This window comes from Sebastes umbrosus, chromosome 4 (genome assembly GCF_015220745.1).
Source record: "Sebastes umbrosus isolate fSebUmb1 chromosome 4, fSebUmb1.pri, whole genome shotgun sequence".
NCBI lineage: Eukaryota > Metazoa > Chordata > Actinopteri > Perciformes > Sebastidae > Sebastes > Sebastes umbrosus.
In genome coordinates this window covers 17,675,890-17,698,219 of record NC_051272.1, presented here as the reverse complement: position 1 = coordinate 17,698,219, position 22,330 = coordinate 17,675,890, and the positions used below count along the sequence as shown (strand labels likewise).

Genomic DNA, 22,330 nt, shown 5'->3' with positions numbered 1-22,330 from the left:
TCTGCTCTGTAATATTAGCATGTTGGACAAGAAGTATTACAGAGATATAATTACTCAAACATTGTGATCCAAAGACAATTAACAGCTATAACAATAACAAAACAGATTTTGATTCACAAACACAATCTAAAGTTGATTATTAAAATTATTCTCCATTACACCTTTTATTGTTTTACAGCACCCTTGACAAAACACGGCCGTGTTCCTGATCACATGCATCACCGATGAATCATTAATTATATTTCTTTGTCACCGGGCTGTAAACACATGCACTTAACTTAACACATTGAAATCTCTCCTCCCTGAGAGAGTCAACCCTTCCTTTGTGACCAACATTCGTGCTACATTTGTTTGTCTATGCTCTCCAGATGTCAGCAGTTATAATTTATCTGAGTTTATATCCGTTTCCACCAAATCCAAAGGAGGCAGGTGGAAATTTGGTTTGCAAATAGCCGGGGGCTGTTGAGCTGTCGATGTTGCAGCACATGGAGGCGTGTGAATGGCTCTTCAGGCGAAGACCATTCTTCCCTGAACCGTAACTTGTCCTGCTGCTATTGGCTGCTGTGTGATTCTGTTAATGATCCCAAATGAGCATTACATCAGCCACACCGACACAGGGCGTGTTGCTGAGACCTTGACAGCTCTGCGGAGGAGTGTGCAACTTGCAGGTGCACCTAATGGGAGTAACACCATGTTCTCACAACTACGGACAAATCATTAAAACTACAGATAGGCCGTAGTCAGACGCAATGTCAAATGTGAATTGAAACTGTGCTTTCAAGGCTAAACATAATTTCTCTTCTGCCACTTCAACAACCTGTTTATAAAAAGATGATAAAGAACTCACTGAACAGTCTCACAAAAGTATTATTGCAGGACAAAACTGTGAATCCCACAAATTCAGTATAAACACTGCTGCAAATGAAGGCTTACGTAACTAAACGTGAAAAATGCTCAAGCAGCCGCCAAGTCAGACTGATCCTGCAGCATACCAACTCAATCACCGTACCGCCTTCATACTTCACTGTCACACTGTCAGACTTCACAGGAACTAATTATTAGTTTGCCTTTCAGTTCAGTTAAATAATTAGCTCAATTACTCATCACTTACTTATAATTAGTTTTGTTATCGGTCCAATCTCAACTTTGAAGGAATAGTTCAACATTTCTGAAATCCATCACTACCTTGCTCGCTACCTTCAGATATTAGTAACTTTATTTAATCAGGCAGTTGAGAACAAGAAACATTCATTGTCAAACAGCCACACAACCAGCATGTGAGAACTCGTCTTAGAGACAAAACAGAGTCAATGAAGTCAATAACAGGAGGCATAAGCAACATCAGATACTGCCCAAGGCGAGTGAATGAAACAAGTTTGCTGTTGACTCATTAATAGGTGCATCCTATGTGAAACTACTTCCTCTGCCAAGGTTTTATCTATTCATTTATTAATTTATTTGAGAGGGACAGAGCACAGCCTCTTAGCTGTGCCAGAGTTAGTTGATTACACCTGTAGTTCCTGGACAGGAAACAGATAATGACCTCTCTGTTAAAGGTACCTTATGTAACAATTTACATGTATTAATCGCTTTGTATTGCCAATGTGTGAACAGATTGTAATGTAACTTAAAAACAGGGATCTTCCCCGATTTTCTCGGTTGCCTTTAACAGCCTGTGGACTGATTTCGATGTAAAGGACTCGGGACGGTTTTGCTTCGTAACGTTAGCCGAAGAAGTAATTTGCAAATGGCAAGATAGTTAGTGTTATGGAGGTTGGATATTACAGATAGTAACGGTGATATACACTACGATTGTAATGTAATGTCACATAACTGTTTTGGCTGATGCCCAGGATGATCGCTCGCAACAGGACTGCAGTCCACTTAACGGCCACCGGTGTCATTGATAACAAGGACTTTCTAAAAGTTACATATAGTGCCTTTAAGTAAATTAGTATAAAAACACAATTACAAGTAAAAAGTAAAAGTTACTAGTAAAGTATTAACTGAATTGTGTACTGTATAGTTACAATGTTGAGAGATGTTGTTGATGAGAGAAAAGGTAGTTTGGAAGCTTTAACAGGAGAAATGTGTCTGACACTAAATAGTAAGCTATTATACTGAGCATCCAGCATGCAGAGTTCAATGCAAGTACAAAAACAGTTTTATTGTTAATTTGAAATAATAAATAAATTCTGTTATTTGCTATAATGAACCAGAATACACACAGAAACAGCATCTAATAGCAAAAAAAATGTAATAACTACTTGAATGTGTGTTAACTTGCTGTAGGTAAAGTTAAATATTAGCTTTAGTCGAATCAAGAAGTGCTGCATTAGTGGATTTGATAATTGCATTGTACTCTAGATCAAAAGCTGCAGTGGAGTGACTGAAAATAAAATTACCTGAGCAGCAAGTGATTCAAAAAAAGGACAGACTTCAGATTGTCTGGTCATCCGCATTGCACAGTGCATACTTGTCATAGTGTCTGTATTGTACAGACATGGAACGACAAATATACATTACATCTGCATGATAACTTGTTCTTTGTGTCAATGTCTGTGCGCGCTCAGGTGTATGTATGCCTCGTGACACTTTTCGATGAGTCTCAGGGCTCAACATGTAGTTTGTAGCCTCTGGGAATATTCAACAGTGTTTCATCAGAAACTGTATCCTGAGAGATCACCTGCTCTGCCTTCGGTGTCACCACAACTCACCTCATTGGAGCTCAAGTTGGTAAACACTCAATTAGAAATGACTGAATTACATTTGTCTTGAACGTGTGACATATTGTACTTTATATACATAATGTACTGTATGTTAGAAACACAAGCAACTAGAAAGTCTTTGCTATTAGAAAAATATAAATAATTTACAGTAAACTACCTAATGAAAATCATGATGCCTTATCACCACTCTTTGCATGCATCACCATGACATTGTAACTTCTTTCTATCCAGGATATGAACCCTTTGAATGTAAAATCCCCTGTTTAACACGAGCCCTTTACAAGATCATTTGTTTAACGTTTTCAGTTATCTGCTAAATGTTTGCAAGATTTTATCTGTATGTATTTATGAATATTAGACATATAACAGGAAGAAGTTTCACCGAGGGAAATAACCTTCTACAAGACAGTACTGCCAATTATGCACCCTGGGAATATTTGTCAAGAGTATCAGGAAATAAGGCAGCAGATCACTTTAAAAAGAAAGACCAAATCAAATAGTCTCTTCCTTCTGTATAATCATTCACTAACTTGGCTACCAGCGACGGGTCCCCAGGGGGATTCTGGGTGTTCCGAAAACACTGCTTGTATTTGCCTTTCCAGTCCACAATATGTGTTTAATGCATATTTTTTTCCTGTAAGATTTGTGTTGCTGTATCCGTATGGCACACTGTTAGCCCCTTAATACTCTGTGTTGGTTGGCCTTAAGCTGTAATGCCATGGTAACTGGAAATAGGGGAGATGTGAAAGCGCTCCGTAGGGAAAAGTTCCTGCCTCCTCTCCTCAGTCAAACCCCCCGACGAGCGTCTCTTTACCTGCGATGCCACAGGGACTGACGGAAGCCACCAACTTGTCTAGACCAAGCTGTGGCAGTCCCACGGGACGCACAAATTAGACCCCAACCCACGGGTGAGGAGGGACCAGCATGATGCAAGGGCAACTAGAAATGAACTCATCCAGAGGGTGAATCAAGCAAGTGGAAGAATTTAGGTTTACAATGCCTGTATATCACCATAATGATCTGCTGCTAAATCAAACATTATGGTGATATTAGAGTGTAAATTAATTATGTTGTATACTTCAAAGCTCATGGACAAATGTGGGACATGTCTGTCTGAGGTAATGGCTGACCTGATTTTAACTTTGGTCAACCAAAGTCAACCATTAACTACGTTAGGATGGGGTCAACAAATGGTGACTCTCTGCTAGAGCCCTCCTTCACAGCAGGATTTTGTTTATACCAGCTACTTATACAGAACTTATATTACGCTCTTATTTGTTTTTAAATTCAATACCTCATCATTTTTGTACTGCAGTTCATTAGAGGTTTGAGGCATGACAGTCTGGATACAGCTATGTATACCTGCATGGGACTTTATCTGTCTTTAAGCTTAAACATGGTGTTTTTCTAAGGGAAATACTTGAATATGCTGCCACTAGAATATCAGCTAAATTAATTTTATATTTTGCAGATATCAATATAGAGATGTACTCCAAATCCTTTACTTTTTCTGTGCCTTATTCTTCATCAGAAACCCTGTATTATTTAGTTCACTTTGTTGTAAACGTGCAGGATAAATTAACCTTAGTCAGGGGCTCCTAAACTCTTTATATAGTTATATGTGAATAAGCAAGAAGAAGATGGAAATAGATGCATGCTTGCAAAAAGTCTTTCTTGCCTTAGTTGTTAACTTCCATGGAGTGAAATAATAAGAAATCAATAACACGCACTTGTGTTATCTGTCAATGAGTGAATAAACTCTAAGTTCACTTAAGGTAGCATCTAACGTCTCGTTAAATTCAATGAAGTTAAATAATAATCATATTAGATTATTTCTTATTTTTGGTAGGGATGCAGCGATCCGACTTTTTCAGTCCCGATACCGATAGCAATACCTGGGCTTTGGGTATCAGCCGATACCGAGTACCGATCCGATACCGGTGATTAATTAATAAGCTGTATGTCTCACTATGTGGAAGTAACTGGGATCAGTTTTGTTATGTGTAAGGCAACATCAGGCTTGACTTAAACATTGCTCTCTTAACTTTGTAAAACTAAATGCAACAAATAAATGCATAGATATAAATGTACTGAATTGTTATTTATTATTAAAATAATAAATTGTACACCAGAAACTTGGTAGAAATTTTCAAAATTAACAGGAATTATTTACATAAATTACAACTCAAGTGTAAGCTGTTTTAATGCAACAATGAATTGGTCCATAATTAAACAGGAATTAAAATTCCAGTATATAATGTATATAAACATTGAATTGAATTGAATATATCGCCCCAATTGTCACCGATACCCGATCAAGTCAGTATCGACCCGATATCTGATCCGGTATCGGTATCGGTGCATCCATAATTTTTGGTGACTCCCTGGAATTCCCTGGAAGGTATAAGGGACCAAAACTCAGGTTTGTGAACAGCTGAAAAAGGATTGGGAAATAAGGAAAGAGAAATCAATAACACACACGTGTTATCTGTCAATGAGTGAATAAACTCTATAAGGTATAGCATCCGATGTCTCATGTTAAATTCCATGGAGAGAAATGATAGTAATATCAGATTATTTCTTATTCAAGCGTCTCGAGATAACTTCTGTTATGATTTGATGCTGTATAAAAATAAATTGAATTGAATTGAATTATTTTTGGTGAATTTCCTGAAAGGTATAAGGGACCAAAAGCTCTAGTTTGGGAACAACTGAAAAAAGGAGTGAGAAATTAATTGCACACACTTGTGTTATCTTGTCAATGAGTGAATAAACTCTAAGTCCTCTTAAGGTGGAATCTGATCTGCCATGGAGTGAAATAATTATTATACTACATTATTTCTTTTTTTGTGACCCCTAATGTATAAGGGACCAAAACTCAGGTTTGTGAACAACTGAAAAAGGATTGGGAAATAAGGAAAGATAAATCAATAACACACACTTGTGTTATCTGTCAATGAGTGAATAAACTCTACGAGGTAGCATGTTAAATTCCATGGAGTGAAATGATAATAATATCAGATTATATCTTATTTTTGGGACCAAAACTCTATGAAAAGGAGGGAGAAATCAATTGCACACACTTGTGTTATCTTGTCAATGAGTGAATACAATCTTAAGATGGAATCTGATCTGCCATGGAGTGAAATAATTATTATACTTAATTATTTCTTATTTTTTGTGACCCCCCCCTAATGTATAAGGGACCAAAACTCAGGTTTGGGATCAACTGAAAGTAGGAGTGAGAAACCAGGCTGTAGAAATCAATAACACACACTTGCGTTATCTGTCAATGAGTGAATATAAGTTCACTTCAGGTAGCCCGAGCAGCCAGCTGGCAGCCCTGTAGCTGCACGAGGAGGATGAAGCCAATAAAAGTGAGAAAGTGACAAGCGGGAAAACATCACATGTGTGGAGAACAGAGCCGTGGATAGACAGACAGACAGAGAGGGTGTGACTCCGCCTATTGATCAAAGACCATCCTCCTCCCTTTTGTCTTTTCTTCAGTTTGTTAACTTCTCTAAAAGCCGCGTGGACTCCAACCTTTTCTGGGTGGATTTGGGCGCATCCGGACTGAAACCAGGTCCACTAAAAGACGCACTAAAGACTTTTTGCCTTTTCCTTTCTCAGAAAAGTTTCATGGAGTCTTTGTGGAAATCATTTATTGTCAACACAGCAGCGAGGTAAGATATTTACTTCTCAATCTTTCCAAAGTCTGATGCTTTAAAAACCACACACACACACGCGTCTTTGTGAGAGAAAGCATGACAGATTGTGAAACTAGTCCATGTAGCTGAAAGCATCGCAAGTGTTTGTGTTTTTTCTCTCCCCACAGTGTGGTTTGAGTTTGGTTTTAGCGAGGCTTTCACAGCCTGTATGGAAATCAGTCGCACTGTGATCAGAGACCTTTGCGCGTATTTTATTTCCATATTATTTGCGTGTTGTTAAATTGAGCAGTGCAAAGAACAACGAGCTCGTGTGTTCTCATGTCAGCTCATTTAAATCCTAAAAAAAAAGACGCACTTTTCTTCAGAATTTTTAAGTTCCCTTTTTTGTGCGTGAGTCATTTATTTTTTATGGGTCACTCCTACTTTGCCGGAAAGAAAAACTATTTTGTGCGTGTCACGTGAATTGCTGACATCTGTAAACTTGTCTTGACCTGACGAGACTCGATACTTAATCATCAGGTTATTATGACTTTGAGACAGACTCAGAATGAACTGTGTTTTTGTCTCACCTCACTTTTTTTTCCTTTTTTTTTCCCACGTGGTTTTTGGTTTTTGGAGGCTCAGGTTGACAGTTTGCTTTCGGAAGTCACACTCTCCATCACCCCTAACCCTACGGATCTGAGACACACACACATACATATACACGCATACACACACACACACACACACACACACACACACACATATACATACACACACACACGCACACACACACACACACACACACATATATATATATATATATATATATACATACACACATATACACGCACACACACACACGCACACACACACACACATATATACACACACACACACACACACATATACATACACACACACGCACACACACATATATATATATATATATATACACACACATACACACATATACACGCACACACGCACACACACACATATACACACACACACATATACATACACACACACGCACACACACACATATATATATATATACACACACACACACACACACATATACATACACACACACGCACACACACACATATATATATATATATATATACACACACACACACACATATACACGCACACACACACGCACACATCACAAGAGTGCAGCTTTCAGTCTATTTGATGCACAGAAACCACATTTTTCTCCTCTCTATTTGCAGCATCGCTCTGTACTTTTTCTGAAAGGTGTCAACAGGATGAACTGATAACATCTGGTAGAGCACGACGTGGCTCTATGAGCAGAGGTGGAATGTGACGAAGTACATTTAGTTTAAGTACTCAAATGCTTAAAGCAGCAGTAGGTATAGAGTTGGAGCAAATATGATTTTTTTTAAAAAAAAGTTATTTTGGTAACTCTTTTACAGGTCTGCAAATTTCATGGTGATAATTAGCAAGTAACCTATTTGAAATTTCTTTGGAATTACTGCTAAATTACCCCTATATATATATATATATATATATATATATATACCTCAAAATTTATCAAAAATTACTTTATTATGAACATTATTTAATAATTATATGCTAAAATAGCTGCTCTTCATCAGAGGTAGAAAACCAAAACTAATAGAAGACACTTCTGATCAGGCACAAATCTCACCATTATGTGACTTATTGTTTCCACAAATGTAAGCTGGTAACTAATGTAATGATTCACAGAGTTTTTTTTAAGAAATTTCAAATTATTTGCTAATTATTATCTATTTACCAGCAGACATGATAATAAAGCACATCAATTAACTTTGTATTCTTTTCCTGGAAATGTATTGAATAAATTACCAGGTATTGGGAAATAGTGGAATATAATAATGATCTTTATAATAAAGTAATTTTCGATAAATTGAGCTAAATATTGGGGTAATTTGTCAGTGATTCCAAAGAAATTTCAAATAGGTTACTTGCTAACTATCACCTAATTAAATTTGGGGACTAGTAAAATGAAGTGTTACCATTTTTTTTTTTTTACATAACGGTCACTATATCCTGACAGTAGTGCATGAGACAGGTAATCTGAAAAAAATCATGTGCATTTGTGTCCTCCGGTGATCCTAATGGCATCTGCAGGATTTCACAGACCGAAGGAAAACAACCAGTCAAAGCAGAGCTGGAGTCTGCGGCCTATGAGCAGCTGTCAATCACTCGTGAACTCCGATCAAACGGTCACACTAGGCAGTGCTGATCAAATATGAATCAATATTCTGTTACTGTAATGCCTATTTCTTGCCTCAAATGTTTTCAGAAACATCTTATAGTGTACTGTTTAGCTGTGATATGAGAAAGTTTGTAACCCGGCAGCTATGTTGAGATCTGTTGAGGAAATGTCAAGCACCGCCCACCAGCCGGAGCAAACTTTTCAACATTTGAGCAGAGAAATAGGCATTACAGTAACAGAATATTGATTAATATTTGATCAGCGCTGCCTAGTTTGACCGTTTGACGGGCTACACTTTTTAAAGCCTGAAAACAGAGCCATGAGGAGGTGCAGAAGTCCAGTTTTCTCTCAGAACACTTGAATTACAACATGCTGAAAGGTTATTATGACATTTTTGCCAAATGATACCAAATATATCCTGCCTACTGCAGGTTTAAGTACAACATTGGGGTACTTTTACTTTACTTGAATATTTCCATTTTCTGCTACTTCATAATTTGACTCTACTACATTTCTAACAAGTTTAGTTAATTACTTTTCAGCTTATAAAATACAATAAACTGTTAAAGAATAAATTAGTGGTATCCTTTTTTTGTTTGTTTTGTAAGCAGTTCCACCGAAGAGACATTTCCCGTCTCTAAACTTATCATATGTTTTAATTTAAATTACTGTTTGAGGTTCAAAAAGGTTAAATGATCCAATATTTCCCAAAAAATCAAAAATTACAAATTATATTACAAAACAAATTTGGGATGTAGAACTTTTTTTCTTCTCTACCTCATAAAAAAATCTCAAGACCCCTCAGATTTATCCTGTGACCCTTAGGAGGGAGCCCAACCTCCTGGGTGGGAACCGCTGGATGAACTGTTTTACTTTGGAATGAGTACTTTTACTTTTTGATACTTTAACTACATCTAGATAATAATACTTCTGTACTTTTACCAAAGTAGGATTTAAATGCAGAACTTTTACTTGTATTGGAGTACTTCTACATTGTTCTATTGGTACTTTTACTTAAGTAAAAGATCTTAACACTTCTTCCACTCTGTGTATGAGCCTTGGTTTGGTCTTAATGAGGCTTGTGTGGGCTGTTTATTTCACTCCACCCTCATAACCGCCTACAGATATGTCACAGATATTACTGTCATTTCTTTTTTTGTTTTTCCACTCGATCTGATACAGCTGTTTCAACATATATTGGCAGATGTTATGCTCTGAATTTGGCTGCCTGTCAAAAGACAGCAGCCAGGGATGTTTTGCACTATGATCTGTTAGTTTTAGGGGGTACATTGGAAATGATTGTTCACAAGTAGGAGAACAAATAATACGAGTTGGAAACAAAACAACAACCTTAAAGGGGAACTACGGCCATTTTCAAAATTCATACATGTTATTCTTATGGTCTAAGACAGTCCACAAATATTAGTAAACATGAAGAACTCTCTCCCAAATCCAAAATATAGAGTGGTAAAACTCAAACTAAAACATTTTCTGTTTCACAACTGACAACTCTACAATAGAATAAAGCTCATTTAGGTATAAAAAAGAGAAAACAAACATCCTGTGGGTCCAAAAAATCAGTCTCTTATTCATTGTCTATTGTCTATGAACCCTACGACATCACAAGTTTGACACTTATATCTCTGGTTTCTGACTTTGAGATGGAGGAGCTCATGTTCACAAATATTGATTGAACTTTCCTCGCTCATTGAAATAACTGATTTGAATTCTTTATTTGGGTGGTGTTCCCTTTGAAGTGCCTCCTGTACTGCAGCCTCACCGGTTCATGCAGATGTTTGTGTGGCAGAGTTATGAGTTCATCACGTGATGAGGTCATCTTGCCTTCTCCTCCTACGCCAAACTGACAGTGCCAGGCAGATTGTGTTTTGCACAAGCTGTTGAAAAGCCAGATTCAAGAGTTAAGCATACATAAATATTTGGCCTTTGATTATAGGGGTAATAAAGCTGTTTTCACTGATGTTGAAATTGCCCTTAGGGATGCACCGATACAACTTTTTCAGTCCCGATAGCGATAATTGGGCTTTGGGTGTCGGCCGATAGTGAGAACGGATACGATACCAGTGTTTAATTAATAAGCTGTATGCCTCACTGTGTGGAAGTGACTGGGATCACTCTTTTATGAGTAAGGGAACAGCAGACTTGACTTAAACATTGCTTTCTTAACTTTGTAAAACAAAATGTAACAAATGCATAGATATACATTTACTGAATTTTTATTTATTATTCAAATAATGAATCATACACCAGCAATTTGGTAAAAAATCTACAAAATTAACATGAATTACAATTCAGGTGTAAACATTTTTAGTGCAGCAACAAATTGGTCAAACCTTAAACAGGAATTAAAATTCCAGTATATAATGTATATAGTATATAAACATAGAATATAATTGAATAGATCGGCCCCATTGTCACTGATATCCGATCCAGCTATTTAAATCTGTATCGGCCCCGATATCGGTATCGGTGCATCCTTAGTTGACATAAGGTGTTCAGATATTAAGTATATTAAATGCTATTTATTTATGCTCTGTGAGGATTTGCTGCTTTTCTTTCTCTTTATGTGATGATAAACTGAATATCTTGACTAAAGCTATTTAAAGATGTCACTGTGAGACAATTGTACTTTCTGACATTTCTAAAAACATGCTGTGTGTCTAATGCTACTTAGACCTTAATGTGTGTCCTTTATGTATTCCCATAAGTCTTGATACACTTATGACGGGCAAATATCTGTCTAAGAAGATTAAAAAATACCCTCTTGAAGGCACTGAGTAATAATAATTGTTGTAGACATATACTGTAGTATTGTACAGTATTTTATAACATCCCATTAAAGCAGAGCAGGAATGATTAGTTCAGATCAGCTGCTCAAATGTGAGGATTTGCTGTTGTCTTTTGTCATATAACTTAATATTTGTGGGCTTTGGATAGTTGGTTGGACAAAACAAGACATTTGAAGACATCGCCTTGTGTACTGGAAAGCTATTATTATTATTTTACTATTTTCTGACAGTTGTTAAAATAACCAGCAGATTAACTGAAAATGAAAATAACAGTTATATGCGGGTAAACGGGAGAAGTGTAAGAAAAAGGAACTGTTGTATTGTGGTAATAAAATGCAGAATAGAAACACACAGTCCGCTGTAGAGTTGGTTCTCAGGACATTGACACAAGATGAGAAGTGTGTGTCAAAATCAGGTGATAAGTTCTAAGCGATACAGAAGCTCCTCGATGTGACGGCGATGACACATCTGAAATGAGCCGTAGTAACACCATAAAACATCAAATATGACTCAAATACAGTATCACGGTAATTCAGTCCCGTCGTAATTCACATATTTGCAGACGTGGCCTTGAAGTGAAGACTAGTTTCAATCACACATGAATATTCTATCGCCACCATAACCGGTAATGCTGATGGTTTGTTTATTATATCTCTAGGAAACTGATTTTACTAATATTCCTTGCATGCAAACGTTAAGCTATTTATCATCCTCACACATTTCTATGTCTTTCCTGCTTGTTGCATTTCACTTCCACCCATGTGCATTGCCTGATAAGAGTATATGTGACATGTGATAAGCCACAAGATTAGCCGAGGTTGATGAAATATCTCAAGCTGGTTGTTAACTAATGATGCCTGATGATGTGTGTTGTGTTTCAGTTCTCCTATCTGATGTCCGATGTGGGACTTTATTCAAGCTAATTGAAAAAGATGGATCCTTTGAACCAAATTTGCATTTATAAATGTTTTTTTTTTTTTATATTCTCAGGTCTGGAGCTATATCATTGCACCATCGTAACAAAGTTACTACATGATGAGCAGCCAGTCGATGCACACCGTCGTCGACCCAGTGTTTCGAAGCAAGATGCCATTATTGGACGGGACCATAGCATCCACAGGACTGTCAAAACCACAAAACATGTCCGGTCTCCTGGGTAAGCAGATGCTGCATTACGGCGGCGCCTACTTCCCTTATGATCCCAGAGGAAAGGACGGGGCAGGATTCACTCCTCCGTGGAGCAACTCAAAGACCTCTCTGCTGGATGGCAGAAGTCCTGTGAGTCACCTCTCTGGCATGGAGGGACAAAACCGCATCATTTACAGGCAAGACAGCAGTCCCTCAGAGGAAGGCCATTCTTCCACTCGGCATCACGCCCCGGTAAAACAGGGCTTTACGTTATACACTAAAAGTCCTGGGATCAGCAGTCCTACAGCTCCTGCATCAGTTAGAAAACAAAAAGCTGGAGGTGAGAATTCATCTCCCCCATCTGAAAACTCTGTTTACTTAGCGATTCCTAAGCCAGTTTACGTGCATAACCCCTGCTGTAATGAGCTGGGTTGTGTGATAGGACAACGATACAGCGTGGAACGTGGCTCTCCAGGGATGCCGAACACTGTATATGAGCACGATTGGATGCAATCTGATGCTCACTACGCTGAAAGAGCGGCCATCCAGAGGAAAGCACAAGACGCACTAAGAGGTTTACAGTTTGAGCCCAGTGTTGAGCCACTAAAGAGGATGACTGTGGAGGCATACAGCCCAGGTAGAGCAAGGACTTTTCCCGCTATGATTGACCCAAACTATAGCAGCTACCCCTGCACCCCGACTCGCACACTGTTTAGCTCTCCAAGTGAACAAAGCCAGCGTTTACAAACTTCCCCCAGAGGCTACCCTAGTTTATACCCCTCCCATCCCACATATGAGCATATGACCTCAGAGGTTTATCAGGAACATTCTCCCATGTCCAAATATGGTCATCTAACACAGCACCCGATGTTTTACTACTCCCAGGCAAATGTGGAGGTGGAAAACCGGACTCAGTGTAAGCAGAGGGGAGATGTGCCTGTTATTGTCAAACACACAATCTCAAACCCCCGGGAGCATTACATAGTGCCTCAGTCGATTCATGGGGAAATTCCTTTGCCTTTGCCTGGCACTGAAACGCTGCCGAATCATGCCTTGATGCGGGGTTATGACTATCCATGTTACGTAGTTCCCAGATTTCATTTAAATGCAAGTCAAATCAGAGCCCCCCTAAAAAGGCAACAAAGCTTGCACTCTAATCGGATAAATGTTTCTCCATCCAGCCAACACATGGAGCACCCCACGGCCTCTGCAGCCAACCCACATAAGGACAAACCCAACGGCAGTCTGCATGTTGACAAATCACACACTAACTCCCCGTTACTACGTGCGGACCAAACCAGTCCTACCAGACGTGTAAGCCAACCTGGTGTCTCACCATCCAGCATACAAATTAACAGATTTTTTCCCCCACTCAGCGGACTACACATAGAACGACCTGTCTTTCCACCCACTGGCTTGAACATGGAGAGAATCCTGGACTATTCCTCCCGTGAAGACCAGGTTACGTGCCCAAAACAGCCAAAAAGCCTTCCCGTTTCCCCAGCGGCATGGCTGCCCCGGTCACCCCATCACAGTTCAGGTCGGGTCCACGCAGCTGCACCTAATAGCGCGAATATCCGAAAAATTATTTATTCCCCCACTGTTGCACCCGGAAATAACCACAATGGCCCCGTGTCCAGTTCAGGCCATACTACGGTTCCTAGAGGGTGCCTGAAGAGAAGTATTTCTCACTCATCTTCACCCATCAAAATAAAAGAAGAGGATAGGGATTTATGTGAAGTGGAAGTCATTAAGAAACGTCCAAGGGCGGGAATGGAGAGTGTCGAAGTAGGAAATAAAACTGACTCGCCTCCTATGCCAGTAATTGACAACGTCTTCAGTCTGGCACCTTACCAAGCATACTTGCAGGTCTCTGGAGTGTTATTTCCAGGCAAAGTACCTCAGAGAACTGTCCTGTCATCTGAGCACCGGGAAGTCGAAACCAAACCTGACCTCAAAGTGAAAAGGCCAGAACAAGATGAACAGCAGTTTGCCGTCTATCTGGTTTCCAAAAAAAGACGTGCAGATGCTCCAACAGACAGGCCTGTTGTAGAAATCTTTGAACCCAAAAATATTAAAGTGGAAAAAGTAGATCCATCAAACACAGACGACTCTGCAGAGACTCCTGTTAGTCAGAGGGGCCGCAGCAACGTAACAATCAAAAAAGAGCCTGAAGAGACTGCTTCATCCAACAGTGAGCCCATGTTGGTGATAAAGAAATGTGAACCCGATGAGATCGAAAGCAAACCCTCATTAGCAGAAACTAAACCCTCATTAGCAGAAAGAAAACCCTCATTAGCAGATGGAAATGAGACTGCACAGGAGTCCAAACCTGGTGAGGTGACTGCACAGATGAACTCATCTTCTCGGGGTGGTACATGCACCCTGCCCGAACATTTGGTCACCCTGCTACCCAAAACCATTACTCCACCTCAACCACCAGAGATTAAACTAAATTTCAAAAACATTCCTCTCGAGTGTCTGAAGCTCTACAATATAAGTCTCCGTGATCCAACGCATCTTTGCCCTGAGAAGCCGCCTGCACAGCAAATAACTGAATCTATACCAAAACCAGAGGTCGAAATGCCAGTCCGCAAGCACTTCTTTGAGTTGCACCAGTCCCTCTGCAAGCTAGTGTCCGACTTAGTGTCGGCCTCTCCAGAGCAGGAGCTCAGAACCTGGTTGTCTCAGTTGGAACTGACTGATCCGGCTTCTCCTTCAACCAAAGTCCCGAAAGTGTCCTGTTTGTTGGGGGTAAAAGCCAGAGAGGCGTGGCTCAATAATGAGGAGATGAAGTCAGAGCTCGATAAGGTCCTGGAGAGGTTGAGAGAGTACACCGCCCAGGAGCGTTGTCCTTTTCCACACGTCATGCGGACGAGTGCGGTGTTCCTCCCCATGCTGGTGGTGAAGGAGCTGCTGTTTCCGACGGTCCAAGGCGGCTTCATCGACCAGGTCCTGCAGGAGCACCGGGTGGCGCTGCGGCCCACCACGCTCTCCGAAGAAAAGCTCCTCATCCAGTTCCATAAGCGAGCCTGCTCGTCCAGGCTCAGGAGACTAATGTCCCTCAAACACCTGCCCGACATCTACGCTGACGTGGTCAACCTTCTGTATCACGCCTGTGTCTGCAAACATCTGGGTGAGTGAGTGCTAGACTATTTTTCCAGTTAAAAAAAAGGAAGGAAACGGGTATTGCAGTGATGTAATGTCGGTTACAGACTCTCTAGTCCATCAGTTTTCCAGATGAATAGCACTCTGGGGTGTTTTTTTTTGTTTCTTTTTGGTATCGTCAAGCCAGACAGATTAGAGGTGTTGCAGAAAGCAACAGTTGTTAACTACCCTTCAGGAGGAAATGATGGACACAACTACTTATCTGACCAACACTGAAGTACAAATGTTCATGAAGGAGACAAGAAATGACTGAATAATGGACATTTATTTTAGGGGCATGCATACACACTCATACATTAACTGGATGCCTTTTTTTTTTTAAGTATTACACAGCACTTCTTCAGCACTAAGATTGCAATACATTTCGTCAATTAAATACAGTTTATTGCTCAGGCAGCTATAAAAACGTAACATTTCACCTCAGTCATGAGAAGTACAGGTTTAGGTGTCATCTTGCTGCTATTTATGTGACATAATTCATATGATGCCGTTTCAGATAAAGTTCAGAAGTTCAACATTTTGGTTCCGTGTACAAATACTTGGACAGATTATATCTCTAGTTTGATAATTTGACCATGTGATATTTACAACATGCCAAAGCAACAGTGCTTCCTGGTAGATGGCGTGACTTACTGGTTCCTTATTATGAAACATCATATCTTGATTATTAACTGTATCATGGTTTTCCCTCAAACAGTCTTTTAGTAGTCATATTTTTCTGCATTATTGGCCCTTTTGTAAAGAACAAATCACAATAAATATTCAATATAAAATCCATTTATTTTTTACAGAATCAACCTCACCTGATGTCCAAAAGAGAGTCCAGGTATATTTGATTTTTATGTTGTCCCTCAATCTCACTACTCTTTGCCTTTTTTTCCTGATCAGAGTCAGGAGATCTTTCTGCTAACTAACTAATCACAAGAAGTTGCATGATTGCATTATACTTGTTGTGGTGGGTGCTGAGCTGGGCTCTTGGTGGAAAAAAATGAAACACTCCTTCATGATTTTGTTAGATAGCATTGGTGGACCTTTTAAGATTGTGAGGAAGGCTATCATATCACATCTACCGGAGGGAGGAAGTGAAACTCTGCTACACACACGGGGAGATTAACTGTGGAACGTTTTGAGCAGATTGTGATCATCATCTTTTTAACTGACAAGTTCCCTCAAAAACCTGCATCTGTGCTGGCAATATTCTTTATTTTATTATTTTTATTGTTAACAAATCCCATGAAAAGCCCCAAACCAAGTTCATTTGTTGCTACTGAAAGAAAAAATGGTTCACAAATATAGTTTCATTTAAAAAAAAGAAAGAAAAAGGGACTTTCCCTAAACACAGTAGCTTTTACAAACGCTACTCAAACAGAAATACATAGTGCAATTGTTGGGACTATTTTCAGTTGCGTATTTGGTGCACTAGTATGGTGTATGTGGTGTTGACTCAAAATAAACATACAGCGCCTATGTTCATCATAACGAATATATGTCACCCGGCACAGTGGTGTGGCTCATTTCTAGGTTTTGGACAACAAACGAGGTCTATAGCAGAGAGGAATAAGCTACTTCAGGCTTTGGTTACACACCAATTCATTAGGGTTTTCATGGGATTTGTTAACAACAAAAATATACTTGTCCTTTTAATAACCTTTTTACTTTGTTTCCTTCAACATCTATTTTGTTTGGCACACGCATTTGCGAACTGAATTGAGCTCGATCGAGTTCCCGTTCACTGCTGGCCGTATTAACCGTTCACATGGTTCGGGAGCACTTGACTTTGGTACATGAACATTTCCTTTGTCTCACTATTACCTCACTGCTGTTTTATCCCTGACTGATAGCGCCCCTTGTAGCAGCTGACTTTTTTCTCAGCCTTGGTGGTTACTCCCACAGCCTTCTATTCTGTGTCTGCTCAAAGGGTGTTTCATGGTGGAGGATCATGCTGTCCAATCACCAGGTCTGCTGTTATTTATAGACTAGGTTCTCATAGTTCTTGTGTGATGAATAAGCGCTGTGGGAGCATTGATTTGTCCACCTGTGTTGAACTTTGTGGTTGCTAGCTTGCTTTTTAGGAATCATCTGTTGGGAAACAGATTATTTGATTTAACACTTTATAATAACCATCATTTATAAATTGTAAAGTATTGTTTTTTTTTTTTACTGTTAACAAACAATGAAATGATAATTAATAATGTTTACTAATTATTAGTAATGCTATAACATTTTATATACTATATATAAATATATATAAGTGTCTGTTAATGATTAAGATATTATTTGTAAACCTAAAAGAAATGGTCTGTAAACCATCTATAAACATTATTTGGATGGCTATTAAAAGTTACAATAAATAATTAATAATTAATAAATACTTTATAAAGCATCTAGAAACGTTAAAAAATGTTTATAAATGTTTTACAAACAATCTCGTAAAGGTTTACAAATCATTTGGTTATCATTAACTACTTAATAGTATAGTATATCAAATGTTATAATGTGTGCAACAATAAACTGTTAATAAATAGCATGCAATGCAATATATCATTTATAAACTATTTATATCATATTACACATACTAATGATAAAATAACATAAATTATACCATCAGTAATAATTAGATAACATTAGGGCTGTCAATCGATTAAAAAACGTAATCACGATTAATCGCACATTTTTTATCTGTTCAAAATATACCTTAGAGGGAGATTTGTCAAGTATTTAATACTCTTATCAACATGGGAGTGGACAAATATGCTTGCTTTATGCAAATGTTTGTATATATTTATTATTGTAAATCAATTAACAACACAATGACAGATATTGTCCAGAAACCCTCACAGGTACTGCATTTAGCATTAAAAAATATGCTCAAATCATAACATGGCAAACTGCAGCCCAACAGGCAACAACAGCTGTCAGTGTGTCAGTGTGCTGACTTGACTATGACTTGCCTCAAACTGCATGTGATTATCATAAAGTGGGCATGTCTGTAAAGGGGAGACTCGTGGGTACCCATAGAACCCATTTTCATTCACATATCTTGAGGTCAGAGGTCAAGGGACCCCTTTGAAAAATCCTTCACGACAAGCTAGTATGACATGGTTGGTACCAATGGATTCCTTTTCTAGTTTCATATGATACCAGTATCTTCTCTCTAGCTTTAAAACGGAGCCCGTTACAGCCTCTGGAAGATCAATTACGTTAATGCGTTAAAGAAATTAGTGGCATTATAATGATAGGTTAGCGCGTTAATTTTCACAGCCCTAGTAAACATTATCATCATTTCATTGTTAACAGTAAAATAACTGTTAATTAAGTCTAATTATTGATTATTATAAAGTGTTACCTTGATGTATTTCATTTTTTTTTTTCCTGAATCGCAAATCATGAACGTCCACAATGTTTCCCTGATCACTAAATTAATTCTATAAACTCTTTAACTCTTACCCTCCCATTTTGTCAACAACCTCATTTTTTATATATTTTTTGTACTGATTTTGACCTCTCCTAATCGCTATCCTCCCTGTGTTGCAGGATTAGATATGGAGGATGCTGCTGACAGAGAAAAAGATGAAGGTTGTGAGGAGGAGACTATCAGCTGCGGGAGTCCTGTATTTTCAGACATCATTGCCTCACCCTCAGAGTCGCAACCACAGACACATCCGAAGGACGAGGAAAAACAATCTGATATAAGCAGGAATAGAACAAAAAGCAGAGTAAAGACCAGTTCGAGGCGTACGTTTCTGGACAACAGTTTGTCAGAAGAGGAAGAGGTGGATGACACAGAGAAGACGTATGTAAGTGGAGGCCTGCTTGATGCAATTAGTGAGGAAACCTGTAGTGGTCATCAGTCTGATGGGACTGAGAATAGAGGAAGTGACTGTCTGGTTTCAGAGCAGGATTCTTCACTCGTTCCACAAAGTATAACTTCTGAGAATTCATGGATGTGTCCTTTAACCTTTGACAAGCTTTCTCCATCTCCCAGTGACACAGAAACTGAGGAATACTCCAGTCTGCCGCCCGTTAGAGCCACGACTCCGGATAAATCCAAGAATTGCTCAGGTGTGATTCTCAAACTGAGGAGGATGTTTAGCGAAGGTCTAAACAGAAAAAAGGCACGCTACCAAGCGATCCCAGACTCGGGGACATTTGCCGACCCTTCCGTCTCACAGACTGATGATGGGGAAGGAGGAGCGAGCGGCGAGAAGGACCTCCACAGGAGGACGCCCAAAGTAACCCACAGGTGGCAGAGAACAGGAGGCTTCTCTCACACCTTAAGACCCCTCAGCAGCTCTTCTAAAAGAAAACACAGATCACTCTTAAAGATCAAATACTGCCCCTACTTGTCGGCCTGCCACAGCGCCGAACACAGGAGGCGATGGGTGCTGCGTTCGGCCGTACAGACGGCTCGGAGGGCCATGAGGTTCTACCCGGACCTGGTGGGAAAGAGGATTCGCCATCTGTATGAGGAAGATGACAAATCAGAAGTGTGGTACAGAGGGGAAGTGTTGCGTATCCACGAGGCCCACGCCAACCCTCTGAAGACTATATTTGAGGTCAGGTATGACAGCGAGCCAGAGTGGAAGTACTACCTAGAGCTACTTATAGACTATAAAAAAGGCTGGCTCAAAATTGATGACTAATTTCCCGACACCGTTCAATTCCAGTGTCCCTCTACTGTCAACAACAACATACGTGACCGGCCTTCTTCAGGAATGAAGTTGGACTGGATATTTTTTGTAATTAGGTCAGCTTAACATTCTTTGTCACTTGAGAGCTACAGGGTGCATTTTTAGGAACTGACAGCCGATGTGCAACATCCTGTACACGTTTTTTTTTTTTAAAGCACTTATCTTTTAACACATCTATTAAGTTTTTATGGTTTATACACAAATTAGACTGTGGTTATGTGAAAGAAATGCTACAGCCTGCAGGTTATTTTTTTAAACTTTTGTAAGCAAGTTGGGTATTTACTGTCATTATTATCCACTTTTCTGGTTTGTAATGTAATTTTGAGTGAAGTTAGTGACTAGTGGATAGTTTTTCTATTTTTTATTTTGCCAGTAAGAAAAAAGAAACCAGCAGATGACATGAAGACATCAAACCGTGCCAGCCACATGTGTATATATAGGTTTACAGTAACAGTGCCAGTTGTGTACATCATTATAGCAAAGAGTGATTTTTTTTTTATTGGTTGTGGTTGGTGTTTTATTGTGTGTAAGTGAAGCTGGACAGGCATTAATGTAATTAAACTGCTCAAGCGGTCACCTGAGATGTCATAGCATTTGAATCACTGTGAACCTTTAAGACTTTCACCTCAAATCATATTATTTTAATTTTATATTGTAATTGTCTTGGACTTCTGCAGATTAAATTGTTTAAAACATTAATCTCACCGTCTTAAATTAGTGTTTGTAATGAATCCATGTTTTATATCATACTGTTTAAATGTTTTTTCTCCATAAAACACTCATTTGTTTACTTTGGGGCTATTTTGAGTTTATTGTTTTTTCATTGGATTCCTTGAATATCATAGCTAAAAGACAACTAAGGACAACTACAGTCTTGTGGTGTGATTGAGTCTATTGCAGAGTCAAAACTATTCTAACCTGTCACCCCCCAGTTAATGAAACTGGATAATTTTGTCAAAAGTATGCACTGAATGTTTATTTTTTTTCACCACATCAGTGTAGGTGTGATGGTGTAACTGATAAAACACATGACAAGTTGGTTAAATATGAGCAGTTCATTTTGTAAACACTGCCTCTGGAATATAACCTAAAACATGAAACTTAAAAGTCAGAATGAGTGTCTTTGTCCCCATCCTGTGGCAGAATGTTTAGTTGCACATTTTACATTTTCAAAATTGCTGTTTAGGTGAAAACAGTATTTCCAGTGATTTCCAGATTGAGGCGAAAAGTTTTTTGACTGAAAATAGCTGCTGCCACAACAAAGACTTTCTGTGCGTTCCAATACCCAAACTAACATATTATTTAGTATGCCAGAAAATGTTTTTGTATGTCCCAATACATAATATGTCAAATGCAGTATGTTCTTCTACATCTGGTCGCATTTTGCAGTGTGCAAGCCAGCATGTTTTTCTGGCATTTCTGATCCACAATCCTCTGTGCAGCAGATATATGAGCAAGAGGGTCAAAGTTCAAGGCGCAATGTTATGATGAGGTAGTATGTCCCAATTGTGTGCATACCGCATGCAACAGTGCGTACTTTGTAAGCTGCAGTATGTACTAAAAGTAAAAAGTATGTGATTTGGAAGGTAGCCATTGTGTCCATCATCAAACAATCACCCGTGCCAGAACGATGTTTGCAACATTTTGCACTTTAATATTTTCTCCAAAACAGACAACTAATTTTTCCCACATTTTTACACTAATAGGAAATAAAACACCTTTGATAGCATAAAGAAAAGATATGTAGAAAAGTATTAAAAGTTTTTGGATGTTTCAATTTAATGTAAGTAGCTGCTTGTTACTTCAAACGTTATGTCAAAATGTTCATGAACTACTAGCAGACACAATGAAAACAGAGTGAGCCCTGGAGAGTATATTAGTCTAATGATCACAGCTAGAACTGGTGTGTTACTGCAAGACAGCTTAGAGA

The 22,330-nt window shown here is 38.9% G+C and overlaps 1 protein-coding gene and 1 long non-coding RNA gene across 3 annotated transcripts; both read left to right on the top strand.

Annotated features, from left to right (window-relative positions):
* The first annotated feature begins 641 nt into the window (after nucleotides 1-641).
* On the top strand, nucleotides 642-22,208 carry LOC119486978. Its single transcript, XR_005206625.1, has 3 exons — nucleotides 642-653; nucleotides 1,976-1,981; nucleotides 21,893-22,208. It is a non-coding gene; the product is annotated as an uncharacterized LOC119486978 (long non-coding RNA).
* On the top strand, nucleotides 6,117-21,190 carry c4h15orf39 (chromosome 4 C15orf39 homolog). 2 transcript variants are annotated; one of them, XM_037767555.1, is made up of 4 exons: nucleotides 6,117-6,412; nucleotides 12,404-15,677; nucleotides 19,244-19,506; nucleotides 19,695-19,836. In XM_037767555.1, the coding sequence occupies exons 2-4, from the start codon at nucleotides 12,446-12,448 to the stop codon at nucleotides 19,695-19,697; spliced, it is 3,498 nt and encodes a 1,165-aa protein (XP_037623483.1). In that variant the 5' UTR covers nucleotides 6,117-6,412; nucleotides 12,404-12,445; the 3' UTR covers nucleotides 19,698-19,836. The 2 variants fall into 2 exon arrangements, with proteins under 2 accessions (XP_037623483.1, XP_037623482.1); XM_037767554.1 differs by having other exon boundaries at nucleotides 6,137-6,412; nucleotides 19,244-21,190.
* Nucleotides 22,209-22,330: the final 122 nt, after the last annotated feature.